The 27,956-nt window shown below is 40.0% G+C and overlaps 2 protein-coding genes across 5 annotated transcripts; both read right to left on the reverse strand.

Annotated features, from left to right (window-relative positions):
- Positions 1-27: 27 nt before the first annotated feature.
- On the reverse strand, positions 28-22,619 carry cobll1b (cordon-bleu WH2 repeat protein-like 1b). 4 transcript variants are annotated; one of them, XM_085765535.1, is made up of 14 exons: positions 22,099-22,619; positions 21,788-21,868; positions 8,624-8,812; positions 7,421-7,625; positions 7,089-7,314; positions 6,902-6,946; positions 6,715-6,809; positions 6,302-6,541; positions 6,059-6,188; positions 3,859-4,081; positions 3,670-3,758; positions 2,107-3,512; positions 655-800; positions 28-558 (listed from the first exon to the last, which is right to left on the reverse strand). In XM_085765535.1, exons 1-13 carry the CDS (start codon positions 22,137-22,139, stop codon positions 687-689), a joined length of 3,084 nt encoding a protein of 1,027 aa, XP_085621661.1. In that variant the 5' UTR covers positions 22,140-22,619; the 3' UTR covers positions 28-558; positions 655-686. The 4 variants fall into 4 exon arrangements, with proteins under 4 accessions (XP_085621661.1, XP_085621663.1, XP_085621665.1 ...); XM_085765537.1 differs by lacking the exon at positions 21,788-21,868 and having other exon boundaries at positions 22,099-22,356; XM_085765539.1 differs by lacking the exons at positions 21,788-21,868; positions 22,099-22,619 and adding an exon at positions 20,139-20,225.
- Positions 22,595-27,937, reverse strand: slc38a11 (solute carrier family 38 member 11). The gene is made up of 12 exons (XM_085765543.1): positions 27,817-27,937; positions 27,582-27,696; positions 26,161-26,235; positions 25,947-26,081; positions 25,751-25,816; positions 25,532-25,638; positions 25,360-25,439; positions 25,148-25,218; positions 24,233-24,394; positions 24,006-24,118; positions 23,588-23,719; positions 22,595-23,480 (listed from the first exon to the last, which is right to left on the reverse strand). Exons 1-12 carry the CDS (start codon positions 27,826-27,828, stop codon positions 23,223-23,225), a joined length of 1,326 nt encoding a protein of 441 aa, XP_085621669.1. The 5' UTR covers positions 27,829-27,937; the 3' UTR covers positions 22,595-23,222.
- Positions 27,938-27,956: the final 19 nt, after the last annotated feature.

Genomic DNA, 27,956 nt, shown 5'->3' on the forward strand with positions numbered 1-27,956 from the left:
AGGGAAACGGCAATAATAAAGACAACAGAAATGATAAACTTTATTTATAACACAGTTTGACAAGAACAGGTGTGCTGTACACATCAGTGTATTTCTGCATAAAGCTTGATCAAAACTCTGCAATACTTAAATATAGATTTGTATAATCTAAGATGCATTTAAGTACCATATGTCAGACCTGCTCTGTGCTACACAAGGAATATTATATAGATTTACATTTCCTGGATAAACCCAATACTATTACAACTCTGGAAATCTGTGGAATAATTTATAGAATTGTTATCACTTAATGTCATTGTTCACTCACAACAGTAATGCATTAAATGCAAGATATTCGTCAAACAAAGTAGAAGTGAAGCATTCAAATATGTAGGTCAGCAAAGGATATTACTTAATGACATGTGAGACATAAACCCAAATACAGCAATTATTAATTACCAAAATACATAATTTTATGTACACTGTTGGAGACTACCAAAAGAGGTAAAACAAAATGCTGCTTCTGTGCTGTGGGATAAAGGGTTCTGGAGAACTCAAAGTAGACAGGATACGCTCCTCCTAAAAGGAAAAAATATATATTATTTCAGTATTTCATGCGTGTGTCTGGCATACATTTATATAATATCATACTGACATGCGTGGGATTTTGCTTACAGTAGATAAATGTCACAAGAATCGAGACACTGCTATGGACTGCTCTCCTGTTCCATTTCAGCAATCCCACTAAAAGATGGTGGTTCACCTCCTGCTCCCTGCAGAATGGAGCCTTTGTCGCTCTCCACCTCTCTGTTTTCACCGTCCTGTGATGTTAAAAAAAAAAAAATAGAAGCACAATGTATGCAGTCACTGAAGGCTTTGCTGTGCATACAGAGGCAAAGAGCCAATAAAAATGGATTGGACCCAACAAAGGTAAATGCAGAGTTTCTACAAGTCAAGTTTGTGGCCTGCACGCACAGCTGAAGGGACTTTGCATTATAGCTAAACTCAGCAATTCTCCTCATTTGTTTGGAGTATGTGAACTATTTCCTGACCTGCACACATTATGAAAAACTCCACGAGCAACCATATTGTGAGCTTTGCACATGAGAATGTTGTCTTTGTACACAGAGTGAAAACTTTACATTTAAGACATTGTGGCACATGAAGATTGCAACAGTGTATAAATTCAAAATTTACAATGCTTTACATTGAGCTGCATGATGTGCACTGTTTGGTATTCTTTTCTTTAGTGAGCGTATCTAATACTAGACATCTAATTCTGTTGTTGTTTCAAAACTGAGGATATTTGTAGTCTATAATACTGCTTCTTTTGTTCTTTTGGTCATTCCTAAAGCTCACATAACAATGGGTCAATCAATCTTTTTTTATATATAGAGCACTTTTCATACACAGATGCAACACAAAGTACTTTACATGAAGTATACAGCCTTCATCACTCAATCTATTATGTGACGAGTATTCTGCCGATATAATTAAAAATGGCTGAATGGTTATTTGGTTTGGCCCCTCATCTCTTTTTTGATTCTACTGCCACCCCTCATTCTCTCTTTCTCTTTTATTATCATTATTGGACAAATTGATGCACCTTCACCCTCTTGATCCTTAATTTCAAATGAACTAAACAGAATAATGAATTTTTTTTTAAAGCCCACCACTATCACTTTTGAAGGGCTTGGGAACACAGGCAGTAGTTTATATTTAACCCTGGGATGATTCAAGTCAGGGTCAAAGGAACTATTACAAAGTATTTTGCTACTTTTATATTATGTTCATAATGCTCAATAATTCACCGGTGGTCAGAGTAAATGGTTGAGACAGAAGTGAAAAGAAAAAGCAGAGCAGCTACGAAAGTGGTTTTAGTTTAAAACGAACTGAAGTGGTAGTGGGATAAGTCACACTCTTGTCCTGTGTAACTTTTTAACCAAAAAAGTGCTTAAATCAGCAGTGCAGAGTGCTCTCCTACGCAAGCATGAATATATCAAGAGTATGAGTTTTAAAAGTATTTAAAAAAAAATTCGCACTAGTGGTCTTGTGAGCAGAAAATAACCTTTTGCCACTTTCATCTTTATTTAGATATTTCAATGTACGCCTGTGATCACAACTCACCTTGAGCTCTGTCAGTCCTTTCGACTCTGTGACTGGTGGGCGTTTTGTTACTGGGGAGAGCACTGGCGAAACAGGCGAGCGGGGTGGACTAGGACTATGGGATAATGACTGGCTTCGTTTCACAGCAGAGGACACTGCCTGGGCAAAGCGTGACGGCATAGCAGGAGAATAGGGCCTAGGAGCTGCAAAGCTTCTTAGTTTTTCCAAGCTTAACCCCACACTTTGCTCTTTACATGGCAAACTGCTTTGCCTAGTCATTCGCATGACGGCTACATTCTTGTCATCCCCTTTAGGGCTCAGCTGGATGTTAGCGGCCCCTGTTGTTTCCTCTAGCACAGTGGGTGGAGGAGGAGGAGGGGGTGGCAACATTGCTCTCTCTGTACTTCCTTGAGCCTCCCTCTGGCCAGAGCCAGGACTGACACTCAGATTTTTCTCTGCTGCTGAAGTTACGTAATACCCAGGTGTTTTTTTGTGCTGTGCCAAGCGGAAAGAACCAGGCTTGGGTTTCGTTGCGGGTGGAATTTTCACCTCCTGTGTTGGTGAACCTGCTTGAGATGCCCCATTAGCAGAGGATGGGACTGTGTCATTTCCTTTAGGTAAACTGGTTGGTGATGAGGGATGAGGAGATTCCGATATACTTCCATTAACAGTGTCTTGAGTAGTAGCAGTGCTAGTCAGTAAGTCTTCCCTGGGTACAGTAGAGTGCAGCTCTCTTTTCTCCTCCGAGACCTCCGTCTGTCCCTGCGCTGCAGTGCTCTCCTCTAACTGAAGAGATCCAATGTTAATTTCCTCTTCTGGAGCTGGCGGTGGTGCCTCCAGTGTCAGAGCAACTTCAAAATATCTCAATTTCTCCAGAGATTTCTGAGGCACAATAGTATACGTTGTCATCCCCACCTTGGGGATGTAGTCCCTTGTCAGCTCGTTGGAAGGCTTGGGCTTTGGCTCAGAGTCTGTGGCATGAACAGTCTTAGTTGTGGCAGGAACACTTGGTGTTGAGGTCTCTGAGGTGTGGGATAAGGCATGCTCTTCGAGGTCAGGCGGGTCCAGATCGTGCGTCAAAGTGGCCGCATCGCTCTTCCCTGCTGATTCAGTAGCGGGCGCATTAGCTGCAGAGGGAACTTCGTCCATGTGTTGTTGTTGTTGTTGTTGTTGTGGAGGCACAGGCAGCGCTGTGAAATCTGTTTGCACTTGAGCATCCTCTCCAATGGGGCGTGATGTGCTGATGGCCACTGGGCTCACCAACCTGTCAGTCTGCTCCCGGAGGGTTTCAGTGTTTGTCTGAACACAGGCCTGTGCTTCTGCAGCCTGTGTTTCAGGCTGTTGGAGGCAGCTGGATGCAGTGCTGCAGGATTCAACTTCAGAGCCTGGCTCTTGGCTTACATTTTCATCCTGACAGGGTTCACCATCTATACAGGGGAGAAAAACATATTGACTTTCTGTAAGAAGCAAAAATGCATTGACCCAGCCCATTTAGGCTAAGTTTGAGACATACAGTACTCCTAGGCAACTTTGGCACATATCTGCATAAAGGGTATAAAAGTAACACTTTCGAAACAAACCCACTTATGTCTGCCAGTTCAGATGAGTCTGTGCCAGCAGCTGTCTTCATATCACTGAGAGTTGCGGAATCACTCCCTTTGCTCTGTAGATGACTGTAAAAAAACAAATCATGCAAATAGAAAGAATTAAAAGTGTTGCTAATGCCATTGTAAAACATAATTCAGACTTAAGGGGTCTTTCTAGAGTTCGTACTTGCCATCTGAGGACAGATCAGGAGACTGATCTTCCCCACTGCTCTCCATTGATGCTGTGCTCACTATCTCAGTATCTGGGGACTGAGAATGCGATGAAACATCAGCTGACATGCTGAGGCTGCTGTCCTCTGCCTGGATATCACCAGCAGTTGCAGACATTACAGAAGGAGGTGTCTCCTCCTGTTCCATTATCTCCTCCAGTGTGTTAGCGGCTGAACCCCCTGTAAAAACGTTATCACAAAGGAAATCAGTCAAACACCATTCACTTTTACACAAGACACAGCAAGAAATGATCAGTGGAGTATCCCACATCAAATTAAACTCTTGGCAAGGGCATATGTTGACTTTAATGTATAGAAAATTGTTTAAATGATCAAGATTTCAAAAGTCCTTTAACAGTTTTAAGTCATTATATTTGCTTTGTTTTAGTAAGATATTTTACAACTTTAATCACAACAAACTTCAGTGTGCCACATATTCATCTCAAGGGCTTACACATCCCCCCTCTCCAATAAAAAAGGCTCTACCGATGAGCAAAGCCCCCTTAATAATCTTTTGCATCTTATTCCCTCTTTTCCGGTTCTTAATTTAGCACACGGAGGAAATGCATCACCCAGGAGCAGAGAGCACAAGGAATTTCAAGGCTGTTTAAACAAAACTCACTGTTCTCAGCCTCTGATCTCTGTGTGTAGCCTACTGAGCCACACTGGGCTCCTAAGGAAAAAGCAAAGGAGGCGATCTTTCTTTGTAAACTTAGTGTTTGAAAAATCAATGGGAGGGCGGAAATGGTGGTGTATACACACAGACTCGAGTCGTAAAATGTCTAAGACCACATTTTCTATTTATGAGGTTGGGGAGATATACCACTGGTTAATAAAGGAGCTGGGAAATTTTCTGATGCGACAACACACATGTTTGGACAACAACAAAAAAGACAGAATAGAAGTGTAAGTATAGAATATACAAGAACCAGGGCGTTTGTGGGATTGCTATACAGTCTTGCAATGTCCAATCAGAATACACTTGATGGAGTGAATCAAACTTAGTAAATGGTGGTCAAGGCCACTGGAAAACTCAATAAGGATAATCAATTTAATAAATAGATACACAGAAATCATAGGCATTATGTATTATATATACTTTATATATTATATAAATAAATATTATAAACCATAACTATTTAAAAGGCTGAATATCATCCACATAAAATGAGAACATAATGCTTCTTTTCAAGTTGTTCTTATTTGCGTGTATTGACTCAGACCATGAATACAACCCAGTTTAAGGTTTTAAGTGCACAAAGCAACTATTCAATTATATAAACTAAAATCTATTGACTATGTTGTTTATTTAACTTCAGTTCAAAATAATTCAAAAACTTTCACATTTTCACCCCCTTTAATTGCTGTGTATACAGGATGGGTAGAGTTTCCCTCACAGGACAATGCAATGCAGTGAGGGTCAGATGTGTCTACACAATCACAGGAAAGTTAATTATACCCAACCATGAAAAACTACCAAATAATTCAGGCCCGTACAGTAATTCAGAGTGTAGCATAAACATGCCTCTCAGAAACCTTTTTCATACATCTGACTGTGGTTTGGATTTTCAGACGCCACAGACACCTGAATAAACTTCATGTCAAATTAAATAAAGAGAGCTCTTGTATTGGATAATTAGGCTGAGCCTGTCGGATCAGTCAACACATGTAGATGGAAAAAGAAGTGACTGGAAAAAAAGGCAAAATTCAAGTGTTGAATAACTAAATGAAAAGGAAAGGGGCAAAACAGAGAACACGCAGGCAGGACCAGTGTAGCATAAACTCTGATTCACAGATCAAGCAGAGCACAAAGAGTTAAACCCAAACCCTATTTGAATGAATAACTGTGTCTGCTCCAGGTTCCCATCACCATTGCCACAAATGAAGCACTGTTCAAGAGTGACCACTAGGAGGCACAAGAGTCAAATCCAATAAAAAGATTGTGGGATCTGGCTGCAAATTTTGAAAGGAGCTATCTTTGTCTTGTGTCTTTGAGGCTAAAGTACACATGACAAAACATCACACCTCAGGCAACATTTTATATTCAACACAGCAGCTAAAAGAATTGAAATGTTCATTAAAAATCCCAAAAAACCCAAATGAGTAAGTCTTTCATGAAACACTGACAAACCGGCACAAATGTAAACAAAGACGAACCTTGCACATTTTCATCTAGAGGAACTGTTTCTTGGACAACAGCACTAGGGGACGTGGGGGGCGGAGGAGCCTTGCGTTTGGTTCTTTTCAATGAGGACTCTGCTGAGGACCCACGACTTAAACCAGTCATCTGTGTAAACAAGATGTAATGAAGTTACATAATCAACACACCTAAACATAGAAATCTTATGACTGTCATTCTACCATTATAGTCTTCAGAGTCTCAAGATTCAGTCCACTCACCTGGTCACCATCCAATTGTGAGTTAGGCTCAGAATTGAGTCTCCTGCGAACGCTGGGGTCAGAGGAGCAGCTCTGAGACACAAGGATCGGGGGTTGGGGGGCACGTCTCTTCTTTGGAGCATCGGCGGAGATGGTGGGAGAGTTGAGCGGCGACGACGCATTCGTGCTAGGTAGGGCCATGCTGAGTGGACGGGGCTTGCTCACGAGCACTGGAGAAGCCGGGGCACTGGCCGTCGTTGCCTTTAAAGAACAAACATCCAATCGGAACATGATAAGAGGACTGTTCCCAAACAACACAGAGCACGTCAACCAATGGCAAACCAAAGTACACAAACCTCCCTCTGAATGTTAAAAGTTTATTTTTTATACAGTATCTTACAGTAGCTCATAATCAGTGCAAAAAATTACATTACCTGCTCAGAGTTCTTCTTGCTTTTTCTAAACTTGCTGAAGAGGCCTTTATTTTCTTTCTCCTTCTGATCTTTATCTTTACCTGGCATGACAGTCCCTGAGCGAAAAAAAAAAACATTGTAAGATATTCTTAGTGAGAAATATAATTGGGCTGTTGATACTGATCATACAATTCAAAAACAGAAGTACCTGCATGGCTTGGTGAGGCTGGACACACAGGAGAATCAGTTTGTCCTGCAGAACAAGTAGGAATATGATGTAGTGCAGAACAAAAGATACATACAACATTAACAGAAGTAATGTATGACAAATACTGGACTAAAAATGCTAAAGCTTCCTATGTCAGAATATGATATTTGATTACATTACTAGTTACCTTTTGTGTCTCTTGCATAAACCTCCCTTATTGCATAATCACTAAGTGAACTGGTCAAGTCCAGAGGGGTCAGTGATTGGACATCTTTCAACAGAACTGTAGTCTCTGTGTCAAATTCACATTTCTCACATATTGCTGGTAAAAGTTCAGCCAGGGGAACTCTGGGATTGACTCGTAGTATAGTTTTCTGGGTCTTTTTGTAGTTTATAACCATCCGCACAGTTGCCTGGAGAACACAAAATGTGCAACTTTTACTCAGTTTACTCATCATGAACAGCAAAAAGCGGTATTTCCTGTATGTGTAAGCATGGCATCTGATGTGTTCAACGTACCTCGGGCATTTGAGGACTAGTCTTCTTATTTTTATCTTCCCCTTTAGGTTTAAGTATGATCTTTTCTGCATCTAAAGTTCCTATGAGAGCACTGGGCTTGAGCTTGATGTTGCTCTTTTTGGCCGTGACCAGCTCTAAGGTGTGGCTTGATGGGTTCAGGTGATATGTCGCACAAAGCGTCACTAGTAAATCCATTAGGGGTTTGCTGAAAGACACAGAGGGGAAAAGGAAAGTAGGTACGATGAATGAAAATATAACATTCTGGAAAAAGCAATTTTGAAAACATGTATAACGGCTTATTAAACATTGGCACCAGCAACGTCTGGTTTAACAATTCACTGTGCTTTGATTTGAGCAAAGTTTGATGGTTGCTGATTTCACTGGTTGGTACGTTAATTGATTTTATGCCCTAACTGTGCTGAATGTCTGGAAACAACATAAGAAAAATTTACAGTGAGTTAGAGTAGCAACAGTAGCTGCATGAATCTTTTCAAACACTGAAAATAAAGCTTTGACTCAGTCGTGCAGGCACTCAGAACAGGGTTTAGAGGGAGAAAGAAGGTAAAGAATCCAGTGTTTAATCCTCTCACACTGATTCAGTCTCAGTCATTTTTTAAGACGCTGTGTTACCAAACATACATACGAAAGGTTGTTTGTAAACTGTGTGCATTGTGAGAAAGATAATGATATCTTAAGTAAACTCTGTTGATGGAAAGTCTGAGCTGTGAGTGAGTGAGTGTGTTGACTCACAGAAAGGACACGCACACCTTGTTCTTAGAGAACTATAAATTTTTAGTGTTGAAAATAAATTATTCTATGTGTTTTTATTGCAATGCAGTGCCCAATTAGAGAACGAAAAGTTCATTAAATCTCACTCATATCATTTGATGAGAGCAGAAATAAAGACATGCAATCCACTTTGCCTCACATTCCACATGTTAATTAAAACCACACATTCAGACTCCACCCATCTGACTCAATCTGACTGGAACTGAAGTTTATGTGATGACTTATTCTGATGTCAGTCTCATGCTGTGGAGTTTAACTGTAACTGTTAAAAGGCTCAGTCTGAACAAATGTTGTTGAGTTGTTGCTCAATTCTCAGATGTGAGCACTCGATACACAATATTCAACTGTGTGCATTTGAGCTGCACACATAACGAGTGAGTGAGATTCTGATTAAGATGCGGTGTTTGACTGTACCTGCCGTGAACCGTGGTCATCTTTTCCACTCCACCAGGCAAAACCACAACCAGAGAGAGGTCTTTATCAATAAGGTTCTCTTTCTGGTCCATGGTTAAATGAGGGTTTCCTGGGTACCACTGAGAGAAACCTGGAGAATCCAGCTTCTTTAGTCCTGGCGGTGATGGCGCCTTGCTTTTGGTCGACACCCTGTATTTGGACAAATGAACACTTTAGAGATCACTGGGTACGGTTTTCCACTCATGTGCATGTGTGTTCAGTTTCTGCTATCTCGGACAATAAACTGATTGAAAATCAAAGTGCAGCAGACAAGCACGAAAGGAAACATTTTCCCCTGAGGTTTCAGAAAGCAGTGAAACTGTTACATGAAAGGGCTCAAGTCCACTTTGCAAACAAGTCACAAGACAACCAAGTGGACAGATTTACTCAATGAGCCTGAAGAAATGGCTTTGAATGGACAGACATGTGAGGGAGAAGAATAATAAGATGGGAGATAGAGACTTAAGTGGCTGTACAGAGTGTGGTGTGTTTTATGGGGTAAAACGTGGGAAAGATGGTTGTGATGGAAGCATGAGTATACTGTATGATCCTGTCCATCACTGAACATGGATTAATTTTTCCAGTGTAACTATGACAAAGTGCACCTTTAATGTTTGTCTAGGCTTGACATTCCATAAAACTGTGTCAATAAAGTGTGGGAGAAAGCAGTCACAGTCATGTGAGAGTTACAGACTCGTCAGGTACGCCACCAAGAAAAACAAAGCTACCACAACACATAATAAATGTGTGAAAAAAGTCATCATAATGCTCCTGAGAAGCAGGGCGGCTGCCAGTAAACAATCATTATAATGTTTAGAGATTAGCTCTAATCCATTTTGTTTTGTGCTACTACTCACTTGAAATGAAAAGCTGCAGATGTTATGATGAGAAATAAACAAAGTAAACACAAGAACACATCAGGTCAGCAAAGGTCACATTGTTCTGCTGAAACACCATTGAGCCAAGGCATTCATAACTTCAGAAACATTCAACTGTCACTTCATTTAGTCAGCATATACACAGATGGAGGACAAAAAAAAAAGGTTTTGCAGACCCAGTGCCCTGAATTATAGCCTGTAAAGACTCACGTGGGGGCACTGCTTATTCAAACAGAGGAATCTGAGCAATGCAAGGTCACAGGCTCCAGAGAGGCACGTCTAGCATAGGATTATTAGTCGGGGCGGCTGCCCTTAAAGACTATGACTATCACATGTATGAAAATGCACACAAACACACAAAAACACACACACAAACAAACTATAATGCACAGTTTACATTGTTGTCTCATTCACGGATGTTGAAATGGTATTTTCAAAGAGTAGCACCCTGTATTGGTCAATCTGAAAAGTGGCATTTAAAAACAAATGTGTAAACTATTTCTATGCTAATAATTAACTAATTAGAGCTGGGACAAACTGACTGTTATACTCTCTGCTACCATGAAAGGAAACTCATTATCATAATGTCCTGATAAAACTTAAATGGTCACTCTTTCTAGTCTCGAAGGGGAACTTTTCTGGTTTAAATATGATTCATTTCTTGGTCATGTGGACTAGTTGCAACATAATATGTGCAAAGAGCAGCAGAGTGTGCTGTGGAAAATCAAAAGGAAGGACAATGAGAACAACAGGCTCAAACGAGCATATTCTTACTTTGTGGAGTTGAGTGTTCAGCAGATCAGCTGAACCCATACATTTTTAGGCAGCTATAGTATGTTATTCCTCATGTAGCTACTGCTATCTTAAAGCAGAAGTAAGTGGTCCGGTCGTTTTCGCTAATGCTGCGTTCCAGGCAGGCTTTTGAAATCGTAAATTACAGCTTCAAGACACAACTTACGACTTTGTAGCGTTTCAGGCAACCCACTCGTGTTTTTCCGACCTGTTTTACCGGTGAAAGTCACTATAACGGCCACTCGTAACTTCCGACCGGTGAACTCGTACCAGATCGAACTGGTACCACTTCACGGTCGGAAAAATACGAGTTTCCTTGAACGCACCATAACAGTCCTCGTCCCTACGTCGCCACATTCACGGCGTTCCTTGGCTGCACACACAGCCCTGCATGCCGTCCTCTCTCCTCATTGGATAAAAACTGTAGGATACGATAAATGTTTTCTCTTCGGCTCAGAGCAGAGCAGAGGGACTGAGAGACCCGTGTTTCAGTCCAAACACTCTATGTAAGTGATTGCTGTCGGAAGATATAACTATTTAAGACTTATATTAACACAAATATATCACTTACTTCTGCTTTAAAGCCCTAAAGACTTATGTGTCAGAAATAATTATATATTTTCCATATATCCTGCTGTATGTGCCTTCCATCATCTATTTCTATTCAACTTCTCCAGAGAGACTCTATAACACAAATGTCCTACAACACAATGTAACAATAAGGGAACAAGTGATGGTCACAAACAGGGCTATTTCAGATACTGCATCAGTCACATCCACAAATGTCAGGGGATTTTTTTTTTTTCCGGAGCCATGGGGACTGTTTTAGCTGATCAGAGGTCAGCCAGACTCCAGCAGCACAGAGGAAGACACTCAATAATTGCAAGAGTAGCAGAGACAGCAGAAGAAAAACAAACAAGCAATAAGCAGAGGGACACAGCAGACACATAGGCCTACTTGTTTATCAGCTCATCTTCGAGCCACCAGTAGCCAGAACAAATACACAATCTAATGCAGATAGTAACCAAATGCCATGAGTAGTGAACAGTTGTGTGGCAGTGGTGCCATGGGATCTGCCTTGAAAAATAAATTGAAAGAAAGTGGTGCTAAAACAAGCAAAGGGGTCCAAGTGGTTTCAGGAGTGGGTTACACCATCTCTACCTAAATCCAATAAAATCCAATATGTTATTCACTTGCACTTCATTGTTTCCTCATGTCGTTGTTTTTCTTACTGTGTACTGTTTGTCTTGCTCTGGTTGTGTACCTTTAAATTGCCCCCAAGAGTCAAATACTTTCTTGAATTTAAGTAAATTAAATCAAATTAGTTTGTGAACAAATTCCTTCCTAACTTCTTAAGATAGCTAGTTTCAAACTAGACATTCACTGACTGACTAGACATTTCATTTAGATTGCACCAATAACACTTGAGCAACACAGTGCCTTAGACTGGAGCACCTTGAAATTAAAGCAACTATAAAGGCAGATAGCATCATTAGCAATAGAGTATGGTAAGGGCCAAATACAATGGTTTTTATTAGGTTAAACTTAAGGGATGTTTTTTTTTTTTTTGGTTTGTTTTTCAGAAAATTTGCAGTTTTGTATTATTTTGTATTTCTCTGATATGGAAAAATGTGTTCATATTAAACACCCAATCGTGTTAACCTAGCTGACAGTAATTAGTCAACATTGCCAGAAGTCAGTGAGGTGACAAATTAGCCATAAATACACTATAAAGTCAGGTTTTCTTGGTTTTCATCCATTCATTCATCTCCTCCAGTCACTAAAATTGTATTCATAAGGATTTTGATTTTGTTTTTCTACACATGTTGGACCGATGTGGAAGACTGAAACTATGAGTAAGTACCACTATCTGCCTACCATCATTGATCCATTTGCATCCAGTACTTAACTAAAACAAAACTTGTTCCAGTGAAGTACTGGATGTAGACGTCAGAGGAAAGAAGGAGAGTATGCAGTATTGATTTAACTATGTTCAAAGTTATGGCACATACTGCTATATTTTTTATTCAGCAACCTATTCTTTTGAGAAAAAGAGTGACTGGTCAACAAAAGGCTTTCGCAAAAGGATTATCAACCAACCATGATTAATTCCACAGTTTTGTTGACATTTTGGAGCCAGTGGTGAGTTATGAGATAAGATATAACCCCTTGCAATGATTAGATTAAAAGCAATGAGATTAAACAAATGATCTCTAATACTTTGAATGTAAGCTTGACAAATCAATGCAGTCCAGCGTCTCACAGGGATAGTCTGCTGACAGCTGCTGACCCGTGGCTGTCCATTTGGTCATAATGTGCATTCATTCTGATATTTTTGTCAAAAAAATGTCTATATTTGTGACATCAAAATTGACCACTGTCTATATTTGCAAACTTATATTCAAATCTTGCTTCAGTTGGAGATAATCAGCATCTTTGTGTTTTTCCTCTCCATGTAATGCCGATCTCTAATCGTTTTCAATCTGAATGTCAGTATTTCAATATTCGCTTTGGCAAATATAGCTCTTATATCATATGCCAAGCCGAGTAGCAGTGTTTGATTTTTAACCCTCTGTGTGCTCTTAAAACAGCTAAACTGTCTGTACAGTATATTGTTAATTTTATCCAACACTGTTGTACAGTATTATGGGATGTTACTGTACCACTGTAAGTGTAACATCACAACCTCTAGGGACCAGCAGTGAGTGGTGCTCTAAATGTTTATGTCTTGTGATTTATATTAAAGTGTTGAGAAAGAAAGAACCCCTCTTAACCCAAACAGGACTGTTTCAGAGGATGTAAAAAAGTGAGGAAGGGAGAATGATAAATAATATAAACAGATCTGACTCTGGATCCAAATCGTGGCCATGAAGACCATGAATTCACTGCACATATGTCAACAGGCAGGAGTTACTAAAATAGACATGTACCCTGTGGTCTCTACTGGGTACAAAGTCCCGATTTCGTGACTCTGGCTGTCTATTTGGCAACAAGATTATAATCCTTTAGCACTGTGTCTAAACTAATTCTTTTTCCACACATTTTACAAATGCTTTACATTGTAAATAGATTTATTTTATTGATACACTTCTTATGTGATTTTCACTGGGGAAAAAACAAAACATCACGTGATATGTAAATTTGAATGGCCCAAACAGAAACAATAAATGGATTAACATAAAAAAAAGTCATACAATAGCCATGCCTCAGATTCAGGGTCAGTCCAGTTTATACAGCTGTGTCATCAGTGATTTTATCAAGACACCTCGAGCAGGTGACAGACACGGACACACAGGCCGGTTTGTCTTTGCCGTCCAGGCCGGTGTTTTTTTTTTCAGAAGCCCAGGATGTGTTGCTGAATGAGAGGAGACGTGTTGAAGCTTGACTGTGCTGATGCTTTATTCACTGGGTTTCCCTGGGAGGTCTGACACTCACAAACAAGCCCATTCAATAGCCTACCAGAGGACATGCCCAACAGACCTGATCACAGACCATGAGGAAATAACAGGCCTGTTGTCATTGTGCCATTCGTTGTTGTCGTTTCATCATACAATAATCTTGCGAACTTATGCAGCACAAACAAATGGACTCAAATATGCACAGTGATAAATAAACACTGCACGCTATGATGGTTTGCTATGATTTCTATGAAACTGCAGCCATCCATTGACTTGTGATTTGAATAAGTGCAACAGTTAAAACAGATGTCAGCTGCTGCATAACTGGAGACAGGTGAGAAAAGGCACCTCAAAAGCTGAAATATGCTTGCTAAGCTTTAGCTAAATCACTACAGACAAATTTCAAAATGATAAAGGAAAACAAAAGGACAGCTAAATATCCAGATGCTGCCTCTCACGTAAAAATACTTCAAATACTTCTCTGCTTGTGTATGACAGAATGATAGTAGGGGGAGAAAGCATTTGGAGAATGGTGGAAAGACCCAGGGGAGGACAGTAACAAGTACTTACTTGTGTACTTAATGTAGGTATATTTTCCGAGTATCTGTGCTTCTGAGTTTTTTTGTGGAAACCTGCTATAATAGGATTTTTATTTCATTACATTTAAAAAGAGAAATATTGTAGTTTGGACTCCACTCCACTATATATCTAGGACTAGACTAGTACTAATATCTTTGAATAAGAGCTTCTAGCTTTAGTTTAGTTTTATTTTGAAAATGTGATACATCACATGCCGCTTCCATTGCAGGAGAAAAAACCACAGCCAACTCGTACACTGTCAGTCATGTTATAACAGTTTGTACCTGGCAGAGACCTAACGATGCTACATCAGATAAAGATGAGGCAGAGGATTCCTCACCATAACACCACAACACTCATGTTTGAAACACGTAAAGAAAGATTCCTTTGGTTTTAAATGTTTGCTGTGTTAACCACAACCAAACTTCAAAAAAGATAAATGAATACGGTAATTTGAATGTCGATTCAATAGTGTTTTTATAGAGATTTCTATTTCTATGGGCATATTCTACAAACCTTTTATTTCACAGGTTCTACAAAGTCAGCGCATTGAGTAGGTTGTCATTAGATGATATATAAATACACTGTGGATTAATATAACACATTTATTGAATTTAGAAAATTGACTTTTGAGTACTTTAAGTATCCTATACTCTGTCTTCTATATATACTATATACTATACTCAGTTTCACTGTAGTGGAGTGATATTTGACAAAAGTGTATAAACTTTGACTTAAGTATAGTGGAGCTGCCCTTTGGTCACCATCAATGAAAAAAATGAAATGTCAGCAGGAGTCCAACAGAACAAAGGAATATTAAAAATTCCTGACATTTTATAATAGTTTGTTCCAGCTGGCATGATTTTTACCAGAAGCTTCTTACTCACTTCTATGTGTATCCTTCCAATCAATGAAATTCCCTTCAGGCAAATCCTGGATCAAATGCAACAATCATCAAGCAGAAGCAGCCCGGAACTGGTAGAAATGTAACTTTCCTTTGAGACCCTGAGAAGGTCGAGGATTAGTAAAAATGCCTACTGTGGTATGCTAGCAGCTGCTGAGTAGCTAGATGGCCCCTGGGGGATTCATGTACATGCTGGGTTTGTGTAAAAACATCAACAAGCTCTAAGAAAGAGTCCCTCTGCTCAGTTACACTTTCAGACAACACCCTAATTATTTTAAGACACAAGAGCAACAATTCAATGCTCCAGTGACCACAACACTGCCAGAACTATAGAAAACAGTAGTTTACTAGCTTAGCTGTACAGTCATGTGTACAGGCTCAAACATGCCGGAGTGCACCGAGTCCAACACACCCTCCTATTCAAGTCAAAACACATAGACGGCTAACCGTCTGAATGAAAACAAAAGAAATTAATTATATAGGCAGACAAACGCAATTTAAGGTCCTATACAGCACATTCAGAAGAAGTCAGTGACTACACTGCTGAGCTATAGAGATAATACTATAGCCATAACAATGAAAACCACAAATTTAGGAGAGCAGGTGTCAGAGAGTTGCTTTTCCTCGCACTTTGCCAACATTTCATTCCACACTCTTACCTCTGTCCACGGTGGTTTCCACTCAAATCTACTTCATTCTGCTGCGTATCTCCCTTGAGTATCTGACTGACTGAACTCTATAAGGTAGTTTGAAAAAATGGCCCACCGTAATGGCACGCCCAAGTTATGACATCAGAAATCTGTCTCCTCTCCTGTCTCCTGGCTTCAGAGCACAGTGTACCAGTAGCACTCCACCCCCTGCCCCCCTGCACTCATGGGCAGAAAGGTAAGCAGCTTTTTGCCTCCCTGTGCTGACATGAACCTGTGGGCGGGGCTACAGTGGAGCAACAGTGCACTGAAACAGACCGCAAACACACCGTGGGCTCACAATGGTGACGGGAGTGAGGAGGACGAGAGTAAATATGCTGAATTATCATGATGTGTTTTAATCATGAATGAGCTTTATTTCTACTCGTGATGATAGGATTATCAGAGCAAAAGGAGAGCACACTCTTATCGGCATTACAGTCTTGGATTCCTCTCCACTCCCTAATTTAATCAGGTAGTTCTCATGTGTTTGCTTTTCATAGTGAAAAACATTGCCAACTTCTCCAAACCACACCTTCCTTTTTTACAGAAATGACTCACTCCAAAATCATGTTCCAGGGCCTGTTGGTTGAGCTTATAATGACAATGACAGTGTTTCTGGCAAACAAAGGTGCGAAACATGTAATTTCTAAACAGTAAGCGGTTTGTATGTCCAAACACCATTCAAGTTATTTTCTTTTTAAAAAGCTGCAAGTAAAACACAACTTGACAGTCAACACAGATACTCATGGACACAGTGAGGTACTGTTATTAATAAAAGCTGTGAAAAGATGCTGTCAGCACCTTGCACTTAACAGATTCATACTGGGAAACTCTGCCTTTGGAAACATTACTGTTTACATTGTCTCTTTAATCAACAGATTAAAATCGGAAAAGGATTTGATCTACAGTAAATAAAAGAACTGGAAGACTTTGCATCCAAAAAGAAGTTAGAGGAAGTTTAGGGCCCTAAATTATTACAATAAATGTTAGATTAAATCACTTAAGTTTTATATCCATTGTCCTGAGACCTGTCAGTATACTGTATGAATGTTGTTCACTGTATTGTTCAGTTAGATTCAAGTGCTTGGTGGAAATTGAATAGCCATAGCCGGGGTTAGGAAACTATACGCCATCTGGTACGGAAGCAATCAATCTGACCTTCCATTATTCAATAAGTGCCGACTGCCTGTCCTTTATCAGCAGCCCTACACTTTCACTTGAGAAAGTGCATCCCACTCTACAAACACGGTCGCCAAATATCATCAGACGATAAGGTGGTTATGTTGGCTGATGCTTGAAGGGTGTAGATGCAGGCAGGGTGGGGGGTGGAGTTTAGAAGTTGAAAGGTGGTGGGGAGTGGAGTGGAGTGGAGTGGAGTGGAGGGGGTCCCTGAGGAAAGACAAAACACAGGGCCAGAGCCACAGCTGGTAATTTGGTGAGAGGTCACTCAGAGTAAACTCAAGCGGGTCTGGAAAGACCATTAGCACTATCATGAGCGGCGGCAGTGTGGGATGGAAAGAGATTAGGGAGAAAAGGAGCAGTGGGACCCTGTGAGAACTTTCCCACTTCCTATGTATATTGTTTATTATTGTAGGCAAAACAAAAACTTTTTCCCACGGCATTTTCCAGCGCAGGTCGGGTTAAACGCAAACTCTGCAGGCGTCCTTAACACCATTATGTAGGACCAATCTTGACATTACTAGCTTCTCAATGCAGTGTGTAATATCCGTTTTTCATGACCCGCCTCATTCTCACTCAGACTTATAACTCCCTGCGGTGCTCACTCTTGCACTATATATTAAACAGTGCTACTACTGTACCACTAGCAGCCATAAACTAGCAGCCCACTATGTCTGCCAGACAGTTAAGTAATGGGATTTAAGATTAGATGGCATAATCTCTCAGTTCTCTTACACCCCCCTTTAATATCATTCTAGCCTGTGAACTGGGGCCTTCTATGGTACATTACCCTCACCTTATCTCAGAGCAACTCAAATATCCTTAGTGTAAACAGTGCACTGAAACAAACTTTGGCTTCGAAAAGATAAAAACATGTGTGAGACAAAAGAAAGAACATTATGTATGTTTTTGTTTCTACAAAATTAAATGACTTTGAATTGAATAAACCTATCGAAAAGGTGAACTGGGAAGAGCTGGTTTGGGTTTACACACTTTCTTTTTTTTTTTTTTTTTTATACATAAATAGTCCTGTCTAACTTGAATAATGTACAGAAAGTGTAATCAGTCCTCTAACCTCTGACTGAATGTGTTTTTAAGAGACATCAACATTAAGATAAAATGGTTCAGTGAGAAAGAAAGCCGCCCCCCCAACCTTCGGTCATTATTACAACTATCACACTGTGTTCCTTTATCTGAAACAATGCGTCATTGTCCATGGTGGGGCATCTTTCAAAGGAAAATCAGCATGCTTTCCCTCTTTTGCGGATCACATGAACTGAGGTTTCTAAAGTGAGTATGCATGCACACACAGAGATTCTGCGCTAAAACAGACACATGCAGTGTCTTATTTCACTGCTAATGGTGTAAACAGCATATTCAGTGTTGCACAAACCTTGAGACCTCGAGATCTGGAACACTGAAAGAAAAATTCCACATTTTATCTTAACGTCAGCAGGGTTACACCCATCGCTCACATGCGATCTCAAGGCAAGATCAACACAACCATCCTGCTAAGTCAAAGTCATGGTCAAAGAAGGCGCTTTTGCACTTTTCCATCAACTACTTGAATCTCAACAACAAGCAGCACCTCAAAGGCGTTGAACCTAATAGAAACAAAGTGACCGGAACTTCACTAAGTTGCTCTGCTTCCTTCACTCTGTTCTGCTTCCTGTCAGTGAATGTGCCCACTGAAACTGCTAACTGATGTTTGTTTGTGTCGCTTTATTAGTTACATTATAGGGAAGAGGATGATGATGTCGAAGCTTCACTATCATACACCACAGCTAGTGCTCCAATACCCATGTGCAGAAACATCTGGGCGGATACAACAGTATGAACATACACACTGAGATGGAGCCACCTAGTGAACCATTTTAAGGTGTGCAATTTCCCATTCTTACATCCAATGTTTCTGGTGCTAATACGGTTAAAGCTTGGCTCCATGACTTGTCATTGGTTGGATAATCTCTCGAAAAGCTTCTTGAGGCCTTATTAAACAGAATTTTAGGAAGCGTGTCCAATGCCAGACAGGATTGGCTGGACCATATCTACACGTACACACATACATTATCTCATCTGAACAAGACAAACACTGATAATAAAGGTCAAGCAAATCAAAGCCATTTGTGCCATTGTCACATAAAATGTTTGAATGTTATTGGAGATAAATAAAAGTTCCTATTGAGAACGCACAAAGGACTTATTCATGTAAGGTCGTATTACACAGGCTGAGAGTGGGAGGCATCCAACTGTTATGCCCTGGAAGACAGAAACAAAGAGGGGCCAAGACTTCCATTCTATTTAGCCGGTGTACAGACAGGGTCTGTAGAGCAAATCTGTTAAATAGGCTGCTGTGCACCGCATCACTATCATATAAATATGTAATCATAATGTCTACTTAAGAGATAAAAAGAAAAAAATTGCTATAATGACCAACAAACTGTGTTTCATTGCGTTTATAACTGTCCAGTGAGAATCTTCACTGGTATTTACGGTCAATGCGTTGGCTTCAGAGTGGTAACAAAGACAACCCATTCTTCCCTGTGCTCTGGTTCTTTGCCATTTTGTCTGTTTTGGCATGTGAGGCAGAAAGTACCCAAATGTCCCAGTATTCAAAGACAGCATCAGCTCATTAGCAGGACAAGCTTGCTGGGCCTTAATGCCGATTTTCCTCTTGCTTTATTGCATCTAGTGGGTGGGTATCTTTGAATGACATCCTTTATCTTGCATTTTGGACCACAGATGATCTGTGTGGGCTTTCTGAGGGCAGCATACTGTAGACTGAATTATAGGGTGTCCTGAATGAAGACAGTCATGTTGTCTCTGAGCATAGCTTCCATGAGAAAATATTGTAATGTGCTTCTGTCCACTCAAGACCCTGTGATTTGTCCACCAGTGACTGTAGTCACTGTGTTTTGACTCCATGTGCCCACCCCTCCTCATCTATCTCAATCTGACCAGTCAATCTTGCCACGATTTTCATCTGTGGACTCATGTGAGCAGCTGTGCCCTTGGACTGCCTGCATGTCGGGAAACAGCTGTGGGGATTCACAATACCTTAACTAATTCCACATTCTGCCCTGAGGAAGGCCAGCCATGTGAGATCATGGTTTAAGGTGTGTCCAATTAGCAGAGCTCCAAGTTCCAAGCACTGTTGGAGTAGATAGGAATGGATGAAAATGCGTCTTTAACATGTACAAAAATAAGCAAAATAAAGGTTTGCTGAAATTTGTTTTTTTAACTACCCCTCCCCGAGTGTAACACAAGAAAGAAACCATGCTCAGTGATGTTGTTAAGACTATGTTAAATAATATACTATGTGTGCTGGAGCGTAAGCAGCATCAGTGGTTGAAGAACAGCCCGCCCAGACTGATTCTGGCAGGGTCAGTGTTTGGATTGCAAATGCAGCGTAGCTTTGGGGGTCATATGAAATCGTCACATATGACTGCATTTGAAAAAGTGAAAGGCAGCAGGTCTGTTAGCTCCAAATATAAGAAGCCACAAATAAGACAGAGAACATGTGTCTTCGCCCACACCCCAGCAGCTTATGGAAGAGAGTGATTTACTTTTCCAAATAACAGCCAACCCACAGAGAGATTTAGGTAGTCTGCTGCTCCTCATTGCCAAGGAGTGTGGCTGTGCTCCCAGATTACAAAATACTTATGAAATATGAACACAAGTCACACCAAGAGGGTGAATTTTTTTTCTAGGGTAAGTGCAGCTATATGATGTGCTTGAATGCTATTTTTGCAAAAAAGGGAAATTACAGTATGCAGGGCAGGACTGGAAACTTAGCTAGCATGGAATACTGGATTGGAAAGTATCATAGGTTCAAATTCTCACCTCTAATTTATATCTCAAAAACTCGGCAGATCGCCCCTGAATGCCAAAGGAGTGAGTAGATACTCTGTGAAGAAAAAAAATGCTCTGGAAACTCACTTTTTTTTTTAATGATTCCAACCACTGGAATACAGGCAGCTGACATCATCTCTTAGTCCCTGAACCAAAACTGATGGGAAATTCCATCATGTCATTTACTCTCAGCACTTTTTACAGTGAATTTCTCTGACTTTTGGACATGACGAGTCTGCATTATATAGAATATCAGCTTCAGGCCAAGCGAATGCATGATTTCCATAAGGGAAAGACACATCAGGCTCATCAGAGAGACACAGGAGGCAGAATGTTTTGCCTGCAAAATACTTCCCATGACCTCTACATATGGTCATGGCAATTTCTCAGTAAAACTCTGAGAGCAGGAAATGAGGGGAGTTCAAAGGTTGAGGCGTCTGCAACAACTGCGACTTCGCTGAGATGTACTGAGTGAAAGGAATGTTAGTTGAAAGTTGAGTATATGATGCATTATTTTTCAATGGCGGCTTTATGCTCATAGCTTCAATAGTTTGGTCAGGAGACAGCTAGTTCCCTGCTTCCAGTTGTTGTTGAGGCACATGCTGTTTGTACACAGTATAATATGCAAACACTTGCATTTCCAGGGCTTTTTATCCCATTTTAATGCTTGATTAGTTTTAAAATGCTATTTTCCAAACAACGTCTCCTGGATTATTCAATTGTGATTACTATTTCTAAAGCAAAAAAGGCTATTAAACCCACATGGCCCCATTAGATCAGATACATTTTTCTGTAAAGTCAGCAGATACAATTCACAGAAATGACAGCTGGGAATGAAGATGACAGTTACATACCTCAGACCAGAGCTCCGTGGATGGGGCTGGGATCCATGATCATCCATGACTAAGCTCATTGGTTTAACAAAATCCCTCGGACTAGTCAAATACAAACAGGAAGCACAGTTCATTTTTTGCAGCAGTTCACATGTTGTAAAAGCTTAACCTGACCTGCTGCTTGCAAGTGATGCAAACGCAGAAATACTGAAATGTGGGCGAACCCCACATGAGGTCACCAGTACCTTCAGTCATATGAACCTTTTTGTTTTTTTCAGTATTTTCATTAGGAAAAGTCTTATGACTTCAAGTGGTAAGAAATTATACTTTACCATGAATGCAGATGGTTTTCGAGGCAGATGTCAACTTCCATCAGTCTTCAAAAGGGCAACGTTACTTGGACGCACAGATGTTTGGATACACGATCCATAATTCCGTTTAAAGTCGGTGTTTTGCGCGTTTAACGCAACCCCTCCCTTCCAGCGAAGTTTAGTTAGTATTTTCCTCCTCTTTAAACTGAGCAGTCGAGCATACCTAAAGCCGTTTCCCTCCCGACACCGAGCAAAACTCTGCCAACTTTACCTCTGCACATCCAGCACACTGTGTGTCAGAGCTGAGCTGGAGGAGCGGGGCGTCTCTCTGATCCAGTTTACCTTCCCTCCAGGATCCCGAGCCTGAGGCATTTGGCAAGACGGTATCGTGTCTAGGTTCACATCGGGGCAAGAGTAGGCTACACAACCGCAGCGACCTTCCACTCCTACCACGTCTTGATAAATAACACATGTACGTGAATTGATTGTAGAGTAAGTCGTACCAAAGACATCTGTACTGTTGTTTTGAACTTCCTTTTATTAACTGTTTTATTTGTCTACAGTGACACCTTGTGGCGGAAACATGACTAATTCTCCCCACTGTGTTATATAAAACAATAAGAGTAAGAAACATCAACATTATTCCAAAAGAACAACTAGTAGCCTAAATAGAGAACTAACTACAATTTGAATATTTCCTTATACAATATATGACAAATAGGTATACATATGGAACATATGGACAAATAAACATTACATAGGCCTACCATTAGCTTTACTTCTACATGTGATTTCCATTAATGTGGTCCTGGCTCTCTACAGAATTTGGGATTTGGATTATTGGTAAATTTGAGCACTTAATGTTTTCCAGTAAGATGTGGTTCACAGGTGACATTCTAGCTCACCATAAAGGTGTTTGATGGGTTTAAATCAAGTAGGCTATCTGCACAATCAACTGAAGTGTTTCTTGGAAAATCCCTACATAATTATCCAGAAAATGGCTTCTCCAAACTGCTACATCAGAACTGTCAGCACAATATATACACGTTGAATTCATATTTCCCTTCATTGTCACTAACCAGCCATGTTCAAACTATGGAAAACAAACAATCAAAAACTATCAATGTAAGGTGTATTGTGAATAATTATCCAGCTAATGTTCCTTTCATAGGTGCTGCAGTGCCTGAGACGTTGGCATCTGCACAGTAGAACATCTCCACTCCGTGTGAACAGTCTTGAGGGTAGAGGACTGTCATGGTCAGCCCTGTGATCATGACAAAAAAGCCGATTATGATCAAGATGGTGGGTATCAGGTTTTCAAGCTGAAGCCAGCGGCCAGGAGAGAGTTTGAGGAAGCACGCTGATGGAATGATGAAGATCAAAGGTGTGGCGCTCAGAACACCCTGGATGATAGATGCAAAATACCAGTAAGATAAAACAAACACTAAATCAACATAGATAAATGAACACATGCAAATAGGCACAGATCAGGTGAGTGGGTTTGGCTTACATTTAGTTCCAAAACAACTCCAAGACAGTCATAGCCCAAAGATATCGATGTGCAAACCCCTACTATGAGCAAGGTCATGGCCACATGTTCGGTTTTGGAAAGATCCCGACTGCAAATGACATTGGATACCACCTGAGAGGGCAAACGATGTGAAAATGAATTGTTCCTCAACTGCAAGTAAAAATAACCCTAATTAGCACTGCATTTGCTCAGTGAAATCCTGATGAGGACCTAGTAACTACAGCCTCGAAGCTGACACTGTTGTGCTGTTAGCTCTGTAGGAGCAACTGGGTGAAAAGTGCCACGCTGTCTTTTTGTGTTCATTTTGTTAACAAAGCCACATCTCTGGCTCGAACTCTCTGAATAACGCTCACATATGTTAATGTTTAAGGTCTGAGGTTGAGAGACTATTACTTACCTCTCGTGTAACAAAACACTCCAGTGGAAATGTGGTTATTATACTAAGGCCAAAACAGAAGCGACCGAAAGTTGCCAGGTTATCATTTCTGCAGTAGTTCTCAAATATGTCTCCTGAAATGTGGAAAATTCAGATCAAAATGCCATTGTGGTATTATAAATGATATTTAAAGCGAACACGCATACAGCTCAATATGTGCCATAGTACAGTAGATTTCATATTGTTACCTTGGGTGTAGCCAGTGAAGGTGGTATAGCCAGCGACAGCAAATGCAACACTGATCACTAGGGCAGAACCAACCGAGATGTGGGTGACTCGAGACCAGTTGGCTAGTGTTGGCTGCTCCAGGGAACCATAGATAAGAAAGCTGTTGTGGTGGCATATAAAGGCTAAAGAGATAAACACACAAGGGCCAGTAAGTACTGTTATCATGCAGAAATTATTTAAAACTATTGCTCTATTTAGATGATTTTTTTAAAAACATTTCATGTCTTTCTGTTTGATAGTAAATTAATCATATCAATTCCATTTGGGATTGAGAGGTTGCCAACTCCAGGGAAAACTGCTCTGTATTTTCCTGATGGGTTCCTTTGTACCAGTGGTAGCTATTATCATCAAGGCACTTGAATCGAGGCCATAATTTTCACCACAATGTATGCACAAAGCACTGTACTGGAAAAGACCCAGCTCTCTACTCTCTAGTGCAGTGATGGACAGAGTCTCAGTAATACAGTGATGACAACTGATGTTGTTAGAGATGCTTTGCACCAATTCTACAAAAGGCATATTTAGACAGTGATCTTATGAAATTAATAGCCTTAAATTACTTAGAGTCAGGCTGTGTTGCATGTCTTATGCTGACAAGACAACACACTGCATCGAAGCTATGGGCTTTGAGCCTTTGATAGGATCAATTTAAGGACATTAGATTAGGCCTACAGCTGCAGGGATTTGTTTTTGGCCACTAGGAGGCAGAAACATTCTTCAACAAGCCACCAGGCAAATGGTTTTAACATTTGCCCACTTCAGTAAAGTTGTTATAGCTTGGATTTTTTTTAACACTTGCATGCATTCATAGAACAACATTACAATCTTTCTGGGCCTCTCCATCAATAGCATCAGCATCATTCAGACAAACTCACCAAAAGACATTACACCAACTGCCTGAATTGCATTCCACTTTGCAAATGCCCATGAATTGTCTGTGGGGGGGCTAGAGAGTGATATTTATATTCAGTCATTGAGGAACATTAAAAAATATATATTGGCATGTTAGTGGGTATTCATTAGAAAAGAACCCCATGGAAATATTTAAACGAAAACTACAATGGATTAGCAAATTGCAAAATCATACATTTGAGGTCCAAAGGTAGCTGCCCTGATGATTACAATGATGAGGATGATAAGTGTCAGCACCATTGACAGAAGGGACACCTGGCAACATACAAGGATGTTTTACAGGCAGCTTTTCTTTTTTGCAAATTACCAAAATACATTGACAAATAAGCAATAATAAGCAGCATTACCTTCCCAAGTTTCTCTATGTTTCGATAAAGTGAGAGAGGCAGCGTGAATGCAACGGTTGAAAGCAAGATCACAAAATGACGCTCCGCAAGTATGTGATCGGGGCCAACTGCAATCATAAGATATCACAACATATACATTAAACATGCACTTTGTTTATAAGTGCTTCACAGCTTATTTAAGGCTATTATCTGATGTGGAATAGACCATATGCAGCATACCTCCTGGTATTCGCTGAAATACTTTGGTCATAGTGTCACCTGTTGTGATGTTGTAGCTAATCATAGCTGAAGAAGAAAACAGAATCATTGATAAGCACAAAGCTTATGATTATGGTTTTTCAGGCCACATTAACAATTAGACATAACACATGACTATGTAATATTATAATACTCAATTGTACTTTGAATAGCTTACCAATGAAAGGATAAAGGAACTGCAGTAAAGATAGAATAAGAAATCCCGGGAAACCAAAAGTGCTTCGCACCAGTGACTGATAACTGTTTGTCCCTGACAGGTTTCCTCCTTTGATTAATAAGATGATAGAGTAGTCTGCCATGAAATGAACATATAACGTTATTGATATCACATCTCCATTTTCATAGTAAAACCTGTTTCTCACTGTACTCACCTGTAATATATCCCACAAGTATCAGAAGCAGGATGCCAAGAGGCAACCCTGCCTGGCTCAGTGCAAATGGTAAACCTGGTTAGATAAAAAAAAAAAGGGGGGGGGGTTATGCACCGATGCAGCTGAGGAATGTAGAGGGGATATCAAACATTTTAAGAATGCAACAATTGCACATTGGGAGATGAACATAAATTTAACACATAGAATAGTAGACTGAGTAAAATGATTCTGCCATGCTCTGGGATTTACTTTCCGAAACCAAGCAGCATATTGACTTTGTTGGTTGTTAAATGTTTCAGTTTAACATTCAATATAAATTTCAGGTGTGTCATTCTGTACCTTTGTGCTTGCTATGTCGTGTTTCCTACAAATTGTTCTTATAGATCTAGTGTTGACCGAATGCATTCTTGTCTTGGATGGCTGAAGGTTACTCATAGGTTATCCAGCAGTTTATTGTTATTTATTCGAAACATTATTCACAACAAGTATCCGACAGCTCAACTCAAGGTCTACTTGCATTACCACGACCAAGAACTAATTCAATGAAAAGCACTGTTGTATATAGAGCCATTTCGTTATGGAACACTATTCCAAGTAAAAAAGCATTTAAGAAACATGTAAAGTCACTTTTCAGACTTAAGAGTTAGTCTTTTATGTTACCATTTTGAGAACTTTATTTTTCTTTCCTTTCTTTTTATTGTAACTGGATCTGTGTATGTTTTGTAACTGGATCTGTGTATTGTTGTTTTATTTTGAACTTTTTGAAAAGGACCCCTGTCCTCAATAAACAATAAACAATAAATGATCATCTGACAGTGGGATGTCAGTGAAACAAAGAACATGACATTTTGTGATCTGCTTTCCTGGCCACAAATTTATAGATATTCATATGTGATGACGTATGAATGAACCTAAATTTCATAGTGTGCAGTGAAACACATGGAACTAAATGCATGGAGCTAAAAAGATAAACTCTGAGGAGATATGTTAACTAGACACTGTAAAGAAAATGTGTTTTTTGGCCTACATTGTAACATTTTTATCATAAATACATAAATAAATAGATAAATAAATGATTCTATTGTCATGTAAAACACAAAAAGTATTACAGGGTTAAAATCTTTTGCTGTGGCTGAGGTGATCACGTGCTACTGTTGGAGAAATATTAGGAGTTAAAAGGGGAAAGGGGGGGTAACAGGCGCTAGTCATATGATACGGAGGGTCTACCACTGCAGGGCTCTAACGGTATGAAAGCGTCTCCTTGTTGCACAAAAATGAGCGACTGCAACTGATTATTTAACTCACTGGGTTAAATAATCAATAACTTAAAGCTTGAAATCTTTAATTGCCGTTCACTTTGATTGAACTGTTTTGGTTAAACAATATAATGTGGGCTATCATGAAGTGAATATTTAACCTACCTATGATTCCTGATCCTATGATTGAATTGATAAAATTGAAGGACGCAGATGTCATTGATCCTCCTCCAGCAACTTTTTGCGGAGGAATTATTGGGGTCCCTTCTTCATTGTCAACCTGGAAAATATGAAAGCAATGCACATGAAATGAATAACAAAGAAACAAAACAACAACGCATCCCTCTGCTATTCAAATTGTACAACAACATCAACATACTTTTAGATCTACAGGCCATACCTGCTGAGCCATGTCGAGCACCTGCGAGTCGCTGGTTTGGTTCCTCTCGTCTCCTCAGAGTTGGACTCTCACATATCTGCGGGGTGACTCAATTTGGTGAAGTCTGTAAAAACAATTGTCAATTTCACTCAACTAAAGCC

The sequence above is a fragment of the Trachurus japonicus genome, chromosome 21, assembly GCF_045865225.1.
Source record: "Trachurus japonicus isolate A0001 chromosome 21, Traja_1.0".
Taxonomy (NCBI): domain Eukaryota; kingdom Metazoa; phylum Chordata; class Actinopteri; order Carangiformes; family Carangidae; genus Trachurus; species Trachurus japonicus.

Excerpts from the sequence above, each read along its gene's own strand:
- cobll1b (XM_085765535.1), bottom strand. The coding sequence starts at position 22,139 with ATGGAAGTTGACATCTGCCTCGAAAACCATCTGCATTCATG. Across the intron at positions 3,759-3,858 it reads GATCTGTCCTCAGATGGCAA|TCATCTACAGAGCAAAGGGA; the intron begins GTACGAACTCTA and ends GTTTTTTTACAG. Across the intron at positions 3,513-3,669 it reads ATCTGAACTGGCAGACATAA|ATGGTGAACCCTGTCAGGAT; the intron begins GTGGGTTTGTTT and ends TCCCCTGTATAG.
- slc38a11 (XM_085765543.1), bottom strand. Across the intron at positions 23,720-24,005 it reads AGTGTTTTGTTACACGAGAG|GTGGTATCCAATGTCATTTG; the intron begins GTAAGTAATAGT and ends TTGCCCTCTCAG. Across the intron at positions 23,481-23,587 it reads GAGTTGTTTTGGAACTAAAT|GGTGTTCTGAGCGCCACACC; the intron begins GTAAGCCAAACC and ends TCTATCATCCAG.